Genomic DNA, 22,225 nt, shown 5'->3' with positions numbered 1-22,225 from the left:
TATTTTTCGGAAGTACTGGTTTTTTTTATTTTTTTATAAATTTATTTGTTTAATGGCTGCGTTGGGTCTTCGTTGCTGGGCACGGCTTTCTTTAGTTGTGAGCAGGAGCTACTCTACATTGTGGTGCATGGGCTTCTCACTGCGGTGGCTTCTCTTGTTGCGGAGCACGGGCTCTAGGGCACAGGCTCGGTAGTTTTGGCTCGCAGGCTCTAGGGCGCAGGCTCAGTAGTTGTGGCGCACGGGCTTAGTTGCTCCACAGCATGTGGGATCTTCCTGGAGCAGGGATTGAATCTGCGTGCCCTGCCTTGGCAGGCAGATTCTTAACCACTGCACCACCTAGGAAATCTGGAAGTATTGTATTTTAGATATTATGAGATCTCCAGTGGGGATGTCAAGTAGATAGATGTAAAAGTTTAGTTCCCAGGAAAGACGTTTGAGTAGAAATACAACTGGGGCAGTCAAACCTTAGAGGATGTTCATTCTGTCCATGCTGATGCTGTGTATAGTACCACAATTTGTACTATAGAATCTCATTTAATCTCATAACAGACTTGTAAATTGGCTTCCAACATTACATATTAAAAGTAAAACAAAAACAAAACTGAGTATTAGAGAAGGTAAGCAACTTGCCTTAGGGCTGCTGCTGTTAAGCAGTGGAAACAGGATTTGAAGCCATTGAACCTGATCAAGGAGGCCACTTCTTAAGCATTACTCACTGTTTCCCACAGATTAACTCATCTACCATATTTTGTTTTATGCAAAATATGTTTAAAGAGTTTCTTCTCTTTAGATGAAATATTATTTTTGTATTAAAAATAGCATTGGTTTTATCAGCAAAAAGAAAAGGAAAGAAACAACTTTTGGTTCTCTGCCATTAAAACAGCAAGTAAAATAAGAATATTCATGAATTCAAAATCGAAGGATTGCTGTTCCCATCAGATCAGGAAATGCATATCCAAGGGTTTTATAGAGCATAAAGCAAATATTAAATATTATGCTAAGAATATACAGTATGTACAATAAACACATACATGCACATACAATGTTAATTAGGCAGTATGTGTTTGCATTTAATTTGGGAGTGGGAGATTAATTTGTGCACCAATTAAGTACATTACCTTTATTTATCTGTTCTCAGTCTAATAAACTAAAGGGATATAGAGATATTCTGGCTATAGATTTGGCCAAAAAGTCTAGTAATGAACTGTCTATGTGTCAGCATAATTAATAGGTCTGAGGGGAAAAGTTCAGTTATTAGCATTCCTAATTAAGGGCATTTATCATCTGACTGAAAGAAGGAAAAAAATTCATTCTTATGCAGGGATTGGAAATTACTTTTTAATGGAGGGGAAACATGATGCTTTTGCAAAAGTTAATCCTAAAATCTAAAAGGGCTAATCACTATGCTTTATTTTCTTGGTGAGGTTATGATGACATTTTGAATTAATACTATCTGTCACATTGTTCAGCTAAGAGGGTCACTACATTGCAAATGTCTCTATAATCAAAAGAGAGGTCAGAAATGTGGAATATGACATTTTACATCTGAAGAGAGTTATTTTTTAAAAGTTCCAAGAAGATTGCCTGTTGTCAGTATTATTTGTGGGAAGATGTTGAAGAAGAGCTTGCCTTGTCTGTTATGATGAATACTTTTAATAATGAAAATTGCTTGAAAACTTTCCATAAGGCACCAATGATTCCATAAATCAAATTGTGCGAGGGTGATCTTCCGTTACCAAAAGTCACTTGTATTTAACTTAATTATATATTTGAGTCGAAGGAAGTTTTGGTTATTTCCATTGGAGTGTTTGTCTTAGATGAGAATTTTGTTTCCAAGGTTGGTAACTGGTTATTGTTTTACTTCCTCTTATTTCTAGTAAGTCTTTGTACAAAATCTGTTCGTGACATAAGTATTATCATAAATCATTTATTTAAATAATTTTCTTTAAATCAGCTACTCTTTAGTAGGAACAGTTCTTCCTACATTGAATTGTATTTTTATATTCATAAGATAAAAATACAAAAATAAAGATGACCTAACTTCCAAAATGCCATTAAATAAGAGCTAGAATTGCCATCATGTTGCATGGCATTAAAATTTGATAATTTCAGTCTACTTTTCATTTACTTAATTTAAACTATAAATCTGGGTATACAAAGGAAACCCAACTCTGAAATGGAAACAAACTATCTGAAATATTAGAGAAAATGTTGATATTGCCTAAAGGATAAATATTAAATATAATAGAAAATACTGTAGGCTTATTATGAGGAAATTTCTTCTTTTCAAAATTTTTCTAAATTTTATCTCATTAAAACTTAATCTTATTTTGTGGCCTATTTTGATAATTATTCCATAAATATATTAATTTGATATTTTAAGTAAGCAGGAGGCAGGTTATATTTCGAATTTGGTGGTAGCCTCTTGTATTTCAGAGTTTCAGCATATGTTGAGAGGTGTTTTTTTTTTTTTAATGTTCTCCACAAAGTAACGCCTTATCACATGCTTTGTGTGTGTGTGTGTGGCGGGGGAGATAAAATATTTAATTTGCATTATATTTTACTTTATAAACTTAAAAATTGTGTATTCATATAATATAAAATTTACCATTTTAACCATTTTTAAGTGTTCAGTTCAGCGGCATTAAGTACATTCACATTGTGTGCCACTTTTCAGTCTCATTTTTATAACATTACTAAGTTATTTTATAACAGTACTAAGTTCTTCAGTTTTACTTGTCACCTCTATTTAATATAAGAACTTATATTAAGGCAATACAGTGTTTTTGATAAAGATTCCTGCGAGATGATTAAAAATAAAATGTTACTTGAGTGTGTATATACCTAATTTATATAAACATATTTATAGAACTATTTAGTGGTAATATATTATAAAATGAAATTTTTAAGATAAAAGCTGTTGGTCATATTTAAAATGTTACATACGTATTTGCTTCACATATTTTCTGGATTGAAATTTAAATCTAGCCACATAATTTAATGTTTATATTGAATGGCTGGTTTCAATACATTTTCAGGATTTGCCTTACTGTGAGAAATATGCGTTTACTTCATGGGTAAAAAAGAAGCTAATACTTTATTACAATAAACACACACCCAGTCATGGGACCCTTTCACCAAATGTTTGATGTCAAGAATGAAATCAGCTTTGTTGCAAAGCAACAGATTTCAGTTAAGCAAAAATTCTGTTTCAGCTGAATAGTTTTTCATGTTTCAAAAAAGTATGTTTAATTTATAGGGGCTAACATTAAAAATGTAAAATGCCTGCAGTTTGAACTTTAATTAGCTATTTAGACTTATTCATTACATTTATTAAAGATGTATTTTCTGATAGAGCATTTGCCTGAAACATTTTTATTTTTAAAATCTTATTTTAAGTTTTTTTGAACTTTACTTTGATGTATTTGATCTCTTTAGGCCACTAGTGTTAAAAAGCAATACCAGTTTAATCATTTCCCAAGTTTAAGAGTGTAAAGTATGGCTCAGACAAAGCTTGAAACTACCCATGTATAACGGACTATCAGAAGATTAAGCTGTGAACAGTCTGTGTGTGTGTGTGTGTGATATGTTTTTGCACATTTTAAAAAATGCTTTGCAGAATCATGTGTATTTTTTGCTACTTGCTCTAAAATTTCAGAAGGTTCCTATCAATTTACCTACATTTATTTATTTTTTTTTTTTTTTTTTTTTTGGCACACGGGCTTAGTTGCTCCGTGGCATGTGGGATCTTCCTGGAGCTGGGATCGAACCCGTGACCTCTGCATTGGCAGACAGATTCTTAACCATTGCGCCACCTAGGAAGCCCTACCTACATTTATTTTATTTTTATATGTGTATATGCATGTAAACATACATACACAGTTATATGATATATACAATACATATATTTTTACAAAATGCAATTTGAGGTTCCTTTTATCATCTGACTTCTAATTGTATTTCAGATGTCCACTCAACCCTCCTAGCCTCAAGAATTATAAAATTTCTGGGATCTTGTTCTTTCATCTCATTTGTATCTTCAATTCCTTTCATTGGCTCACTGTCATTTACCAGGAGCCTGTGTCATTACATCCTACCTCTTCTTCCTGATTGCATCTGGTTCTCATAAATCAATTCCAGATGAAATTGAGTAATCTTGCTCTATTTCACCACTACCTATATAATTCGTCATTATCAGATCCATCTGAGCTAAACATTGGCCCCTAGTATTCTGATTCTTCTCATGGGATTCAGGATTAATTGGGACCCTCTGTTATAAGTAGTAGACTATCTCTAAAACTTTGACCTTTGTCGGCAGTCTTGTTCTCTGATCCCAGCCTTAGGCTAAAATCTATATTCCCAGCTGTATATTTCTACAAGTGTTCAGTTTTTTGAACTTTCAGGCATGTGACTAGTCACTAGATCAGATTTCCATATGTCGAGTCAAAGGAGAAGTTAATAAACATTGAGGACAAGGCCTATTGGTATGCATTATAGGTTTATATAAAGATGAATTAAATAATTATTTCTGCTCTCAGTTTTTAACAATAGAGAATATGGCAGAAGTACATTAATAATAACAATAATATAGAGTAAAACATCTGCAACAAGAGCCGAATGAACTGAGAAAAGACTTTTTTAAGAGTTCAAAATTGATTTCCTTCTGCCCCTACAGCTGAGTATAAATAAACTGCTTAAAGTATTTGGGTCTAAAGTTCTTTATTTAAAAAATTAAATAGTAATACTTCATGAATCTGTATACATAATGAGTAATACATATAGAAGATACTCATACATATATCTGTCACCAAATGTGTTCATTAACGTACTAGTACTGAGGCTCTCTAGTAATTTGCAAGAGGAGACAACAAAGAGTCCGTTGGATGTACCAGCCTGGAACCAGCAGAAAGTTCTGGACTGAAGATAAAGTAATAAAGAACATCACGCAGCACTTCACATGGGCTATACCCAAAAAGCTGTTGGGAAGCAGGAACATATGCACCAGGACCTCTTCTTCACATAGTTAAGAGGCAGGGTTCAAAAACAAGCAAACAGAAAAGCAGCAGCAATAACAACAAAAACATGACTTCATCCTTCCATTGGGAGAGGAGGAATGCTAAAATCTGTGCAGGCCAAGGACTAGGGAACTTGTGTCCTTCATCCGAGAAGAGTGTGTAGAGATGAGGCTTACTCACTTGAAATCCGGGGACATTCCTGCTTTTTGTCCCTTGATTTCATCTTTCTGCCTAAAGCTGAGAGGCAGGGCCTTGTGGAGCTTCTGCTGTAGTGGACGAGTCTGGAGCTGGAGTAGGGAGTGCGGTGGAAAGTCCCACCCCCAAAAATAAATGAAAAATTTGGGAGGCAGAGTTCAGAGTTAGTTAAATCTCAGTAAAAGACTTAGAAATGTAGAACGTTGTTTTTGTAAAGTTTCCTTGTAAAACTTTAAAAAGTAAATAAGACCTTCATGCACATCCTCTGGGGCAACAGGAAAGTGAGGCCACTGTAGAGATTGTGCTTCACTCTACATTAATTCTTGAAGAAAATAGGAAGAGAAGAACCCCAAGTGCTCTGAAAGTGAGTTGTGGCTGCTACTAAGGGGAGAATAGGGGACTCTGGGGATGGTTCTTGGCTTGAGAAGATGTCCCATGTGGATATAGGATTCCCTGTGGGGCCACTTCTCAAGCCAGGACCATCTGTCGTCTCTGGTGTGCTTTTAAGATCTTGTGAAAAAACTAGATATTCTCTGGTATGGAGGCCAGGAGATTGAACTTGCTGAATATTTTCCTGAGTAAATGATGTTTTTTCCTTTTTGCTTACTAATTCAGAAAACACATTGGCAACAATATTTATGTAGTTTATAGACAAGGAAAGAAATCACAGGATCCTGACCAAATGAGTTAGTCATCATTTTATGAGATTTTTCCATATGTGTGTCATCAAACACTAGAATACCAAAGATAACTGTTTGGCAGTTACTGAGTTATTTCTTAACAAGTTTAAGCATTGTTGATTAGAGAGCATATCAGACATATTCAGGTCTTCGTTAAACTCTCACTGTAAATTTTTAGATTTTGCACTTTTAAGTTTTCAATTCAACGCCTTCCACAAAACTGTGAAAGTTTTGAAAGCTAAGTGTCTCATATACTTATAACTACAAAAAAAAAAAAATCATTGAAAGGAAAGAATGATTCAAAATCTTTCCCTGAATAATATTATCATAGGAGTGACTCAAAAGTTTTGTGGGGGAACAAAAATCCTGAGAACTATGTCACAAAAGTATGTAAGATTAAAAATGGACCTTTTAAATGTCAGTTGTCTGTTTTTTGTCTGTTTGTTTCTAAAACAAGTACAACAACAGAGTACTATAGAATACGTTTTACCTATGTACCGGACGCTCTCCTAAGCAGGTATATTCCCCTCAACACCTCTTTGGGGTAGGTTCTATTCTGATTATTCCCATTTTGCATATAAGGAGACAGATTTAGTGAGTGGAGTACAGTAAAAGAGGTAAAAATGTCAGTAAAAGAGATAAAATAGCCCTTCATGTCCTGTGGGACCTTGATTTAGTTATCCCCTCTCTCATTTCATCAGATGTACAGCCTCCTTCCCAGGACATCCCCTTCTGTCCACACAAATGCACGGATATCCTCTAGTTAATTTTTTTAATGCAACCAATGGGAGGAATAATCAGAATAGAACCTACCCCATCATTAACTTCCATTTCATCAAACTGTATATAATTAAACACATTCAAGAGCTTTAGGCCAAACATTGACCATCCGTAATACCCCAGAAAATATTGATCTTGGTTTTAACATGTGCTATGAAAAATTCAAAATTCATGGCCAGACTGATGCCCCAAAATCCTCCACAAACTTAACCTGGACCTAGCTAGGGTCCCTCACAGATGGGCCTTTTTCTCGAGCTTGTGCCTTGTGTTGTTCCCTGGGACCAGCTTGTCCAGAGTCCCAGAGCATCTCTATTGAGCAGCAACGGTCCAGCTGCTAACATCTTCTGGCTCTTTGCCGTTGGTCAGCAGCTCCGTGTTCAAGTCAAATTCCGGTTCCATTCCTCACTAGGTCGGTGGCCCTAAAAAAAGTTGCTGAACCTTTCTATCCCTCAGTTTATTTACATATAAAATGGAATAACAGCCTTACAAACTTATGAAGATTAGACAAGACAGTTCAAGTAAACTCCTTAAACCAGTACTTGAATACCTAAAGACTCAGTAAATATTTGCAATTATCATTATTTATATGTTGAGTGAGATTTTAAAAGTATTATTGTAATGTGCTTCTTCAGTGTTTATAATACTTCCAGATCTGTCCTGAGTGTGAAATATTTTTGACATCACCCTACCATTGTTTAAGTGACTTGTGAAAGGGCAATTACAGTATTTTACTATTTGTAGTTAATTATGCAAAAAGCAGAGTGAGAACTAATTTTCTTTCCTTTAACGTAAAATCAAACACCTAAAAGGTAAGGTTTCTGCAGTCATGAATTTTAAGATGTGTTCATGTAAATGGAATGCTTAATATAAATTATCTCACGGAGAAGGATATATATGGCAGCAGAGATCAGCTTGCAGCCTAAATTTAATTGCATAGGTTTCCAGGAGGTAAAATGCCTCGTTACGGTGCCCAGTTCAAGTGGTCATACACATTTTTCATCTAACATAGAATTTGACCTTCCTTGTGTAGGGCACAAAAATACCAGATCACCGGAACCACTGCATTCCATAATTTTCTAGTCTGTTGATTTTGGTTCCTATACATTTGAGCATAAAAGCTGATTGGTACTATGCCATCGGTAATGACAATCTAAGCATAGGAAAAAGTTTGAACAGTAGTAAGGAAGTATTAGCAAGTCGCAAGAATATTATTACAAAAAATAATATTGGAAGGCTGTGAATCTCAACACCATTCTGTGATACTAAAGAGATACTCTATAAACATTTTACAGAGAAACAAGTAAGTGATTGAATGGATGGCTTTAACAAAATGCTAAGTCTAGAAAATAAGTAGAATGTAAACTTCGTTTAACGGGAAATAGTTCTATGGGAGAAAGGGTAGTATCTTAAACAGAAAGTGAGAGTATCCAGGGCTTTATTTTATTTTAGATAATTACAGTTAAACAGACCTTCATTATTTCTATTTAGAGAAATTAAAGCTGGAAAAATGATTTTGCAGATGATTTGCCATTTACCTGTGGGACAACCCACAGAGTCTAACCAAATATGGCATCTGACCTTGACCACAAGGAGGCTGCTAATTTTGTGTAGTACAGACTGTGGACTCCAAGGTTTTGTTAAATGCTGAGTTTTCACTATATGCGGATAACAGAACTGGAACAGGAAATAAAAATGAATTGTTTCACAATCACCTTGAATATTAAATGCACCAAAAATGATTTCAAGTAAGCTCATTGACATGATGTTATTTCCAGCAAGCGGAAGATTAGAGTTTTGATGTTAACTTGAAGCTTTTGTCTTTAGATTCTCTACAAACAAATACTGGTTAGTACAGAAAAGGGTATTTAAAGGCCTCAGAAACCCAGTTGAATTCTTTTGACAATAGCATTGATAGTCACATCTAGGAATACAGTTTTTAACTCTGTCTTGTCAGCTGGCCAGCTATTCCAGGCCCAGGGGTATTCTCCAAATCTGGCTTGAGGTATTTTACTGTAATTTCAGAGAAACCAGCAGTGCCTCTTTTGTGGCATTTAAATGATATTGTTGTGTTCTACATTGCTGAATCAGCACCTTTAAAATAGAATAAGCTGTATTCTTTTCATGCAATATCACTAGGAAAGAGTTGGAATACTAGTCTCTAAATAAAAATATTTTTCTTGTAACAAAACTAAAAAATAACTCAATCATTTGTCTATGTGTTCACAAATTTTACTTTGGGATGTTTTCTAAATCCTCTTCAGTAGTTCTGTCTATAGCTGATTGTTAAGTTTGCTATAATTTCTGTTACTTATGAACATTAAGACTTGAGTTTCTGTTCCTTCTAGGATCCCCTGCCCTGACTGGAACTGGAACAATCAGTGTCATGGTGGATGACGTCAATGACAATGTCCCCACTTTTGCCAGTAAAATGTATTTCACAACAGTTCCTGAAGATGCACCAACTGGGACAGACGTTTTATTGGTAAATGCCTCAGATGCTGATGCTTCAACAAATGCAGTTATCAGGTCAGTACATTTTCCTTTGTAAATTTTGATTATTTTTGTCATGAAACATTAGTCTTTGGACTAAATGCATATAATGCTTCATTTTGCTGGAAATTCCATAGTATTAATTCATAGCCCAGTTGTAGTTATCTGTTGCTGGATAACCAACTATGCCTAAAATGAGAATTAAAACAATAATGATTTTATTTATTGTGCTAAAATTTTATCTTATTAATTTTATTTACAAAAGGTGAAGGAAAATAGAGACTCAGAAATCACTGGACTTGATAAATTTCAGTAGAATCTTCAGATAGTCTTTTGTTGGTAAAGCAATGGGGAAGAAAATTAAATTGAGAGATTTTCATGAATAAACGGTCAGAGAAATTTTTGAGGTAGTAACCCACCCTCCCAAAAATGTGGTGTAAAAAAATGTGAGTAAAAGCAACAGATCTAAAGAATATTAGAAACATTCATTTAATGCATTTATATAGGTGCCAGTCACTATTATGTTGTAGATGTTTGTCAAGGAAGAATATATTAGGAATAAATTCGATGTTAGAATGATAAAATAAAAAAAAACCCATAAATTTAGTGATTTTCACATCCCAATAATGTATTAGAGAATTTGTACGTATTAACTGATTCCACATACAATACTTGGCACCTAGTAGGTGGTCAATATATATTTAATTCTCACAGATTGGAAAGTAGCAATTCTTTTTAATTAATTAATTAATTAACTTATTATTAGCTGCATTGGGTCTTCATTGCTGCACATGGGCTTTCTCTAGTTTCAGCGAGTGGGGGCTACTCTTCAATGTGGTGTGCAGGGTCCTCATTGTGGTGGCTTCTTTTGTTGCACAGCATGGGCTCTAGGTGTGTGGGCTTCAGTGGTTGCAGCACATGGGCTCAATAGTTGTGGCTCACAGGCTCTAGAGCACAGGCTCAATAGTTGTGGTGCATGGGCTTAGTTGCTCTGTGGCATGTGGGATTTTCCTGGACCAGGGCTCAAACCCATGTCCTCTGCACTGGCAGGCGGCTTCTTAACCATTTCACCACCTAGGAAGCCCCTGGAAAGTAGCAATTCTTAACTCCACTTTTACTGATTGACATACTGAGCCTTAGAGACACTAAAAGGTCATCCTTTCTTATTGGCATTTTTTTTCCTCAGTGTCTGTGTAAACGTTATTTCTTATTTCTCACCCTGCATCTCTAATCACACCTTCTAATTTGCCTCCTGTATCCCCTGTTTCTCTCTCTTTGGAGAAATCTGGACCTTCACCACAGCATTTTTTTCTCAGTCCTTTCCTTTATTTTCGTGTGTACCTGCTTGTGCCTGTGGGTGGGGATAGGGGAGGAGCGGAGAGAGAGACAACAGAGAATCATTCATTTCCATGGCTGCAACCATTGCAGAAAACGTACCCAGAAAATTAGGCAGAAAACCCTAAACCTTGCTATCAACTCTGATTCCATCCCAGAGATCCCCACCTGTATGAATGGATAACTCTCTAGGAGGCACCTCTACCTAGAGGCTCTGTTAGAATCATAAGGACAACATATGAGAAACTCCTAACCTTTTCTGTCCCTCATCTTGGCGTTCTGCTCTCTTTGAATGATACTGCCTTGCTTTCTTCATCCTCCCATCTTGATGTTAACGGTCATCCACTCCCCCTATACTCATTCAATGGACAAGTTTTCATGTTTCTTCTTTCCTAATGCCTCTGGCACTCATTCTTTTCTGTGCATCCCTCCTGCCAAGATCCTAGTTCAGTCCATAATTACATCACGCCTGGACTATTATAATAAAAATTAACTTACTTTCCTGACTCTGGTTTCTAATCCTTCCAATCTATGTACTATATTATCCAGTATAATTTTGGAGCCCTTATGACGTCCTAGGTGCTTTGTTAAGTTCTGAGGAGTTCAGCGCTTCAGTTCTCATAAGGAGAACACTTATATAGAAGGTAATTTTGCAATATTACAATTATAGTACCTTGTAACAAGTACAGTTTAAACACAGAATGTGTGGAAAGAACAGCATATTCAGAGATACCTGAGGAAATAAGCAGAAGCTTCAAGTAACTGATGATTCTTGGAAAGACAGAGGAGTTGTTTATGGACAAATAAGGAGAGAGATGCATGAAAGGATGAGAAGTGAAACAAGACTCAAATAATACAAGTAGGGAAAACCTGGGCATATGACCTTGGCAGTCTATCCATTTATATTGTCACCTGTGTTTCTTTTATCTCTTTCTTTTTTTAATTTACAAGTATAAATTTGATTGAAACTGGTTTTATAGATATTGTGAGATATTAAAGAATATCTCATATTTAAAATACACTTTTGATACACTTTAGAGAAAAGTCTAGAAAAAAGTGATCACATGTTAACATGGCAATTTATTCTTTAATTTTAAAAAATAGTAAATATATTACCTACTTTTAAACAGACAATTTTATGTACAATAGTGTAAAATAAAGAATAAGAATTTATAGTACCAAGTTACTCTATGGATTATTTAGTTCAACCTGGGCCAGAACTTACATCATTTGCCTTTCAACACATTGCTCATTTTAATGTACCATAATCTTCTCACATACAAAGCCTCCAAATCAAATTTGTATGCATTTTTCATCCTTCTTATTTTTATTTGTGAATGCTTAAGGGAACAAATATTTGATTGAACCCTGACCTTTGCTGTTATAAAGCTATAAGAAAACTTGTGGTACTACAAAGCACTTTTCCCGCACTATCTGGTAATTTCACACCCACTGAGAGAAACAAAGTTTCCCAAAATAAAATCACATAATTCTCATAATTCAGCTTTCTACAGACTTTTTCCAAAAGATGAGGCAATATGATTATTTCATGAATCCTGATTTCTGACTTTGAGAAATCATTTATAAACCTCTGATATTTTTATTTTGATAAAGGGAATAGTTATCTTCTGCTGTGTAAGGGTAGTAATTACACTTTATAGACAGTTCCTCCTGGTCCAGGAAATGGAGTCAGTGCTGTTCTCACTCCAGATCCTGGCACATGGGTGTGTCAAAGGGTGTTCAAATCTGAGTGATACCAAGTACTTTATCAATATCGAAATCATTTCTCAACCAAATTCCCTCTCTGTTCTTTTCCTATTTAGCTCTCATTTTATAGCACCTCTTTTTTTTTTTTAAAAAAAGCTCCCCAACAGTTTATTATGTCTCTAAAAAAGGATGAAGATGCCGAAATGTTTGTTTTAAACGACGGACTTAATGGGAGGAATGTGCACCGGCTGCAATGCAAGGATTTTTCCTGCTGTTTCTATTAGACACTTGCTGTTGCTATGTTTTTATGGACACAAACCAAACTATAGAAACACCAGTTAGTTCCAACAAGGGCATTTCTTTGTTGGCATAAAGGAGAAAACTTTGAAAGACATCTATTTCCTCACTACCCTCCAACTTAAAAAATTATGGACCACAGCCAACTTCTGAACCTTCAAGCTTAGCTACTTCTTTCCTAGCTGACCTCTCAGGAATATATACAGATAGCTTTTTACTTCAGAAAGAAGAGAAGCTATTCTCAGTGGAAACACCTGCCCGCTAACCAATCTGGTTAGCATCAAAATATCCATGAAGATGTCATACCTCTCCTTACAACAAGAAAGCAAAGCTGCATGGCCATATGAGGAATAGCAAATGAAAGAATTAGTAACTAGGAATGTCTCTGTATAAATAATCAGTTCTTGAGTTGTTCTGTATAGTCAATAAGTGTCAGATACAGTGTTTTATCTTTAAAGAATAAGATCTTCCACTGATCTTTCCTGGTATATTATGGTGCACAGCAGAAAAATAATTTTTAGATTCACTTAACAGATGTTCATTTGTGATCCTGGCCACTGACCACAATATTAGAGCAAGGCCCTGATTTATGTTTTCAGGCTGGTTTATTTAAAACACAATAGTCTTCTGGGGACTTGCATGATTTAAGAAGCCCACAAACCTTGTGAGGACCTGCTTGAGGTCATAGGATATCTCACAATAAAGATTGTTAATGTGATGTTCACATAAAATATGAACTAACCATCTTCTTTCATTGCTGTGTGATCTTACTTGTAAGGTTTTTCTGGACATTTCTGCCTTGGTCGTTAAATTATAGTAAATAGATGTTGCAGCATTAAAACTGGAAGAAATATGCCCATGTCTGCTCTCTGCTTTAGTTATAGGATCATTGGTGGAAATTCCCAGTTCACCATCAACCCATCCACAGGACAGATCATCACCAGTGCATTGCTAGACAGGGAAACAAAAGAGAATTATACTTTAGTGGTGGTCGCCAGTGATGCTGGGTCCCCGGAGCCTCTTTCCAGTTCCACCAGTGTGCTCGTCACAGTGACCGATGTCAACGACAACCCACCAAGATTTCAACATCACCCTTATGTCACACACATCCCATCTCCTACTCCTCCAGGTAACCAAACCAACTCTGAGCTGTCAGAGATACATAAAAACTGTACATTGGACACCTTCTGTAATTACATTTCTGTTATTTTTATATGTGTATTTCTGATACAGCCAAAGTTTGCAAATCCTCTAAAATTCAATTCTTACCTAAAGAAATTGAAGGAGTATCAAATCTCGCAAATTAATTCTTTCTTCCCAGACCAATTGTATTTAAGAGTTTATAATTGCCGCACCTTTCCTAGTGCTGATTCTTCACTATACTTGAATATTATTAAAGATTAGAATACATTTCACTTTGTAGTCAAGGGGGGTTCTGTCCGGAGATGTAATTTGTGTGTTTCCTGATAGGAGGGACATGATCTCCTTTTTCACACCATATCCTAGTACCTGAAACATTATCTGGGCGGTAATAGGCCTTCAACTGTATTTGTTAGTAGAAAATGAATAGTTTAGTCAATGCTTCATAGATAAGTTTTCAAAAGGTTTAATGAAGGAATCCTTCTAGTTAATTATTACTATAAATATTTTACTCTAGTTTTGATGGGGGCAGTTTTCTTTCTGTTAGTATGTGTAACGAACCTTTGATGAACCTTTTTAACATTGACAACATGTATTTATCTTTCTGTATCTCTTGTAAATTTAGTTTGGTTTTATTTGCTTCTTTGCAAAGAATGGCCTACTCTCTTAGGCACGGCACAAATCATCTGCCGTTGGTAATTTTTGACATAAATTTTGAGACAGGAAAATATACCAAATAAAAGGCCATAATTAATTTAATTTTCCTTGCTTTAAGATATTTTTAATTAGAAAAAAAGACAGATCCAGGATTTCTCCTCTAGTGATCTTTGATCTTCTCTTCACTTGAGAAGGTCTAGTTGATACCAGTTGAAAGTATAAAATCCATAAATGTTTGTGCCAACTTCCTATCAAAAGGAAATGTCAATATCAAAGTCATAAATGCCTGAGGAGGCCCTTCAGCTGCAGAGATGCTGGCAGGCAGGATGCTAATTATACCCAATGTGCAGTGATGCACTATAACATCTCCTGTACAAAGTGAGTGAGGCTTAAGCATTTTTTTTCCCTCATTAGACATAGGGTAATTAATCAGAATCACTGGCCTTTTTTAAATAAGAGACTCTTCACTTATGTCACAAACTCTTCTGTAGGGGTAGGAGTGCAGGTTTGGGAAAGGTTTCTGAATAAGTTTATGGAAAACACATCCTTATGGCAGCTTTTCAGCTTATCTTCTCTACAATCTGTTCCATTGGCCCTCATCCCAAGCACTGACTTTTGGAATCCAAATTGAGTTCATTCTTCCTCAATTCTTATTTCTTACTACTTTATAATTGTGTGTGTGTGTGTGTGTGTACTTTATAATTGTTCTAAGACATATATATACACACACACACACACATATATACACTTTATCTTCATATGAGAATAGCTCACAGATAAAAGAGTTTTGCTATAAAACAGTGGGTATAAGGAATCAACAATAATTTTTAAACATTATTTTTGTTGACATGGTTACGTAAAAGGTAATTCAACAATATTTTAAGATATAACAGAGCAATTATCTTTTTCTTCCCCCATTGGGCAGAACATAGTTTTTAGCAGAACTCCTGTGTTATTGTATTAGTTGGAACTTATGTTATGTACATATTGTTCTCCTAGGAATTATAATTCGGGAAGATTAGCCATTGCTCTTGCCTGTGCTTCTCTCAAAGGCACACTGAAAATTATTAAATTCAGTAGACTGTATGGGTTTTAGGTAGATAATGGTAGGTCAGTCCCTGTGGACTATTGCTAAGTAGATTTGACTGGGGAACTTCAGAGACAATATAAGAGATACCGTGCTCCCCTAGTAGTCATGGGAAAATAAAGTTATGCCTGGTAGCAATGTAATGTTTTATATATAGTTTTAATATCGTGTTTTAACTTACTGTCAAATGTTTTATTGGGGTTCCACGAGATTATAACTGCACACTCCCTCTTCTATAGGTTCCTTCGTCTTTGCGGTTACTGTCACAGATGCTGATATTGGACCCAATTCTGAACTGCATTATTCTCTTTCGGGTAGAAACTCTGAAAAATTTCACATTGACCCATTGAGAGGAGCTATTATGGCAGCTGGACCACTAAATGGCACTTCAGAAGTGACTTTTTCTGTACATGTAAAAGATGGTGGCTCATTTCCAAAGACAGATTCTACAACAGTGACTGTTCGATTTGTGAACAAAGCAGATTTTCCTAAAGTCAGAGCCAAAGAACAAACTTTTGTGTTTCCTGAAAATCAACCAGTAGGCACTCTTGTCACTACCATAACGGGGTCTTCCTTGAGAGGAGAACCTTTGTCCTATTATATTGCAAGTGGGAATCTTGGCAACACATTGCAGATTGATCAGTTATCGGGGCAGGTGTCCATTAGTCAACCTCTGGATTTTGAAAAGATACAAAAATATGTTGTATGGATAGAAGCCAGAGATGGAGGTTTCCCTCCTTTCTCCTCTTATGAGAAACTTGACATAACAGTATTAGATGTCAATGATAATTCCCCAGTTTTTAAGAAAGATCCATTTGTATCTGAAATATTGGAAAACCTTTCTCCTCGAAAAATACTTACTGTTTCTGCAGTGGACAAAGACAGTGGACCCAATGGACAGTTAGATTATGAAATTTTTAATGGCAACAGAGAACATAGTTTCAGTATCAATCGTGCCACTGGTGAAATTCGAAGCATCCGACCTTTAGACAGGGAAAAGGTATCTCAGTATGTGCTAACCATAAAGTCCTCCGACAAAGGCTCCCCTTCTCAGAGTACCTCAGTAAAAGTCATCATTAACATTTTAGATGAAAATGATAACGCTCCTAGGTTTTCACAAATATTCAGTGCCCATGTTCCTGAAAATTCCCCATTAGGGTACACAGTTACCCGCGTCACAACTTCTGATGAAGATATTGGTGTAAATGCAATTAGTAGATATTCTATAATGGACACAAGTCTCCCATTTACAATTAACCCCAGCACTGGGGATATTATAATTAGTAGACCTTTAAACAGAGAAGACACAGACCGTTACAGAATCCGAGTCTCTGCCCATGATTCTGGGTGGACCGTAAGTACAGATGTCACAATATTTGTGACAGATGTCAATGACAACGCTCCAAGATTCAGCAGACCATCCTATTATTTAGATTGCCCCGAACTTCCTGAAATTGGCTCCAGAGTGACTCAGGTATCTGCAACAGACCCTGATGAGGGATCAAACGGACAAGTGTTTTATTTCATAAAATCTCAGTCAGAGTACTTCAGGATTAATGCCACCACAGGAGAGATTTTCAATAAGCAGGTCTTAAAATACCAAAACGTCAGTGGCTTCAGTAACGTGAACATCAACAGACATAGTTTCATAGTGACATCTTCAGATCGAGGTAACCCCGCCTTACTTAGTGAGACAACAGTCACCGTCAACACAGTGGACAGTAATGACAACGCACCACAATTTCTCAGAACTCAATATTTCACTCCGGTCACCAAACATGTTAAAGTTGGGACAAAGTTAATCAAAGTCACTGCAGTAGATGATAAAGATTTTGGATTGAATTCTGAAGTGGAGTATTTCATTGCGAATGAGAATCATTTGGGAAAATTTAAGTTAGACAATAACACAGGGTGGATTTCAGTGGCAGCTCCCCTGATATCTGACTTGAACCAAAACTTTTTGATCACCGTCGCCGCAAAGGATAAGGGAAACCCTCCGCTTTCATCCCAAGCAACTGTCCAGATAATAGTCACGGAGGAGAACTACCACACACCCGAGTTCTCTCAGAGCCACATGAGTGCAACCATCCCTGAAAGCCACAGTGTTGGGGCCACCGTCAGAACCGTTTCCGCCAGAGATAGGGACACGGCTATGAATGGCTTGATTAGGTACGGTATTTCCTCGGGAAATGAAGAAGGCATCTTCGCAATCAATTCCTCCACAGGTGTATTGACACTAGCCAAAGCTCTTGATTATGAGCTGTGCCAGAAACACGAAATGACTATTAGTGCTACAGATGGAGGCTGGGTGGCAAGGACTGGTTACTGCAGCGTGACTGTAGACGTGATTGATGTGAATGACAATTCTCCAGTGTTCCTCCCTGATGAATATTTCCCCACTGTTTTGGAAAATGCCCCCAGTGGGACCACAGTTATCCACCTAAATGCAACAGATGCTGACTCTGGAACCAATGCTGTGATTGCATATACCATACAGTCATCTGACAGCGACCTCTTTGTCATTGACCCCAACACAGGAGTCATCACCACACAAGGCTTCTTGGATTTTGAAACCAAGCAGAGCTACCACCTTACTGTGAAAGCTTTCAATGTCCCCGATGAAGAGAGGTGCAGTTTTGCCACGGTTAATATACAACTAAAAGGGACAAATGAATATGTGCCTCGTTTTGTTTCCAAACTTTACTATTTTCAAATCTCAGAAGCAGCTCCTAAAGGTACTATTGTTGGAGAAGTGTTTGCCAGTGACCGTGATTTGGGCACGGATGGGGAAGTGCATTATTTGATTTTTGGTAACAGTAGAAAGAAGGGTTTCCAGATCAACAAGAAGACTGGACAGATTTATGTTTCTGGACTTCTTGATAGAGAAAAAGAAGAAAGGGTATCTTTGAAGGTACTGGCCAAGAATTTTGGCAGCATTAGGGGTGCAGACGTAGATGAGGTCACTGTAAATGTCACTGTGCTCGACGCCAACGACCCGCCCGTTTTTAGTCTAAACATCTACAGTGTTCAGATCAGTGAAGGGGTCCCGACTGGAACTCATGTGACCTTCGTCAGTGCCTTCGACTCAGATTCTGTTCCCAGCTGGAGTAGGTTTTCCTATTTTATTGGATCGGGGAATGAAAATGGTGCCTTTTCCATTAACCCACAGACAGGACAGATCACGGTCACTGCAGAATTAGATCGAGAAACCCTCCCCATCTATAACCTCACGGTTTTGGCTGTGGATTCAGGGACCCCCTCAGCTACAGGAAGTGCCTCCTTATTAGTCACCCTAGAAGATATCAATGATAACGGGCCTATGCTGACCGTCAGTGAGGGAGACGTTATGGAAAACAAACGCCCAGGAACTCTGGTGATGACCCTTCAGTCCATGGATCCTGATCTCCCTCCAAATCAAGGCCCCTTTACCTATTACTTGCTGAGCACAGGTCCTGCCACCAATTATTTCAGTCTGAACACTGCTGGAGTTCTGAGCACGACTAGAGAGATTGACCGAGAGCAGATTGCTGACTTCTATCTGTCTGTGGTCACTAGGGATTCCGGCGTTCCTCAGATGTCTTCCACAGGGACTGTGCATATCACAGTGATAGACCAAAATGACAACCCTTCACAGTCTCGGACGGTGGAGATATTTGTTAATTATTATGGCAACCTGTTTCCTGGTGGGATTTTAGGTTCCGTGAAGCCACAGGATCCCGATGTGTTAGACACCTTCCACTGCTCCCTGACTTCGGGAGTGACGAGCCTCTTCAGTATTCCAAGGGGCACTTGTGATCTGAGTTCCCAGCCAAGGTCCACGGATGGCACGTTCGATCTGACTGTCCTTAGCAACGATGGCGTCCACAGCACGGTCACGAGCAATATCCGAGTTTTCTTCTCTGGATTTTCCAACGCGACAGTGGATAACAGCATCCTACTGCGTCTCGGTGTGCCAAGTGTAAAGGACTTCTTGACCAACCACTACCTTCATTTCTTACGCATTGCCGGTTCACAGCTGACGGGCCTTGGGACCGCTGTGCAACTGTATGGGGCCTATGAAGGGAACAATAGGACGTTTCTTTTGGCAGCTGTGAAGCGAAACCATAATCAGTATGTGAATCCCAGTGGTGTAGCCACCTTCTTTGAAAGCATCAAAGAGATCCTCCTCCGGCAGAGTGGAGTGAAGGTAGAATCTGTGGACCATGACTCCTGTGCTCCCGGCCCATGTCAGAATGGAGGGAGCTGTGTAAGGAGACTGGCCGTCAGCTCCGAATTAAAGAGCCACGAGAGCCTTCCAGTCATCATCGTGGCAAATGAACCTTTGCAGCCTTTCTTATGCAAGTGTCTACCAGGTTATGCTGGCAGCTGGTGTGAAATAGACATAGACGAATGCCTTCCGTCCCCTTGCCACAATGGTGGCACCTGTCACAATTTAGTGGGAGGATTTTCATGTAGCTGCCCAGATGGCTTCACTGGCCGGGCCTGTGAGAGAGATATCAACGAGTGCCTGCCTAGTCCCTGCAAGAACGGTGCCATCTGCCAGAACTTTCCAGGAGGCTTCAACTGTGTTTGCAAAACTGGATACACAGGTATGACAGTGTTTGGCTTTTCTTTTTCCACCAAGACTTTAACCACGTTAAGTATAATAGAAAGTCATGAGCTTTGTCATTTTCAAATGATTTTCCATAAAGAATAGGCAGAATCATAGCAAATATTTTAAGCATTTACTATTGGACCGATACTGTTCTAAGCACTTTATCTGTAGTTATTTCACTTATGTCTCACAAGAAACCTGTGAAGTAGGGATAATGATTTTCCATGTTTTACAGAAGAGGAAGCTGATGTGGAGAGAAGTTGAGTTGGTTTTCTAAGGTGACTCTGTTGATTTGTTGTAGAGTCGGGATGTGAGCTCGCACAGTTTATTCCGGAATTTAAGTTCTTGTCTTGTATAAGAGCATCTTATCTTCAAAAGGTGTTCTAAAGTTAACGGACATGGTGTACTTAAAGTATAAGACCTGGACCATTTTATGTCCTAAATACAATTATCACTTATTGTTGCTGATTCCTTCATTTTATCATCACCATTTTTATGATTTTTTTATCATAATTATCATTAGGATTATTGAACTTTGACCCACACTGTGAAGAGAATGCAGCAAAAGCTGTGACTTAGATTGAGGTTAAAATGCCTTGTTTTTTGTAGTAGTTGCTTAGAAAGTATCATAGGCTGATTTCTATGGTAACTGAGCCACAATGTACCTTGACATCTTAGAAACAGAATTAAACATATTGAGCAAATTTATTTGACTAGTCTTTGGCATCCTAATAGGACATGATGTATGTTTATAAATATATCTCTGTTTCTATCTCTATCTATCTATCCAACCATCTCTCGATCACCTATTTATTAGCTGATATGTAGTTAGTGCACCTTCAAATGTGTGATGTATGTTTATAAATATATCTCTGTTTCTATCTCTATCTATCCATCCATCTCTCGATCACCTATTTATTAGCTGATATGTAGTTAGTGCACCTTCAAATGTGTATAAATTTATGCTGTTGATAAGTTTGAAGAGAGACAATTTCTCTGCTGTAATTTGCACAGTATACATTTTTATTTTGTATTATTTTTAGCTCTTTATTGGAATATAATTGCTTTACACTGTTGTGCCAGTTTTTGCTGTACAACAAAGAGAATCAGCTGTATTTATACATGTATCCCCATATCCCCTCCCTCCCGTGACTCCTTCGCACCTTCCCTATCCCACCCCTCTAAGTCATCACCCATCATCAAGTTGATCTCCCTGTGTTATGCAGCAACTTCCCACTAGCCATCTATTTTACATTTGGTAGTGTATATATGTGAATGCTACTCTCTCACTTCGTCCCAGCTTCCCCTTCACTCACCTCCACCCCTACCCCACATCCTCAAGTCCATTCTCTACATCTGCATCTTTATTCTTTATTCTTGCCCTGTCACTGGGTTCATCAGTACCATTTTTTTAGATTCCATATATATGAGTTAGCATATGGTATTTGTTTTTCTCTTCCTGGCTTACTTCGCTCTGAGTAATACATTTTTAGAATATATGTATTACATTAGGTTGCCCTGTAGTGTTCATAAACACAATTTAAAGTACAGTGAAATAGGTAAAACCAAAAAATGTTTTTTTTAAATTTTGTATATATTTTGCAGAATACAATTTTAAAAGAAGTTTTTCAGAAAATGTATTTGGATATCATATTGTAGAATGATGCCCATTGTATATATACTTACAGCTTTACATTTGGAGAATTGAATTGCTTCATGTTGATACAAGGCAAGTTTGAATAAGCCAAGTAGGTCACATAAGCTTTGCCTTCTAACAAAATAATTGTCCTTGAAATATAAATGAAGAAGAGCAGCAGCAAACATATATTTGGAAAGAATCGAGGAATTTGACAGAACTTGATTTAGCTATAGCTTTGGGGAAGTCACCTAATCCTGCTCACCTTCAACTCCCCCATCTGTAAAATGGGAATAATCATACCTACTTATCTTTTAGGATTGTTGTAATGAGTAAAAATAATGTTTGTAAAACACCTAGCATGGAGCCCAGCTTTCAATAAGTAGCAATGCTAATTAGTAGCATTAGAAGTAGTGTTAGCATAATGGTAGATGTAGAGGCATGTCATAAGATTTCTGTAAAGACAAGCCTCAGTGGCACAAGGTACTTGTGAGTCTTACCAGAGTTGTACTCTTAGGATCGTGAATAGCAGGCTTACATATATGCTATGAGTTCAGAGTCTCTAGAAAACCTTCCTTACTCTTCCCCCCCCACCCCCGCCCCCCCAAAATT

At 37.3% G+C, this 22,225-nt stretch overlaps 1 protein-coding gene across 2 annotated transcripts in view; it reads left to right on the top strand.

The window, feature by feature from the left end:
* Positions 1-22,225, top strand: part of FAT4 (FAT atypical cadherin 4) — a 178,279-nt gene that overhangs the window by 106,697 nt on the left and 49,357 nt on the right. For both annotated transcript variants that reach the window (XR_009048802.1, XM_057706084.1), the window contains exons 7-9: positions 9,016-9,196; positions 13,378-13,628; positions 15,623-19,972. Coding sequence is in view for 1 of the 2 variants with exons in the window: in XM_057706084.1 (XP_057562067.1) it covers positions 9,016-9,196; positions 13,378-13,628; positions 15,623-19,972 (4,782 nt within the window). In the remaining variant the exon portion in view is untranslated. The remainder of the gene's footprint in view (positions 1-9,015; positions 9,197-13,377; positions 13,629-15,622; positions 19,973-22,225) is intronic.

This window comes from Hippopotamus amphibius, chromosome 13, assembly GCF_030028045.1.
Source record: "Hippopotamus amphibius kiboko isolate mHipAmp2 chromosome 13, mHipAmp2.hap2, whole genome shotgun sequence".
In the NCBI taxonomy this organism is placed as follows: Eukaryota; Metazoa; Chordata; class Mammalia; order Artiodactyla; family Hippopotamidae; genus Hippopotamus; species Hippopotamus amphibius.
Note: the sequence above shows the minus strand (reverse complement) of the source record. Positions and strands in the feature narration are given on the sequence as shown.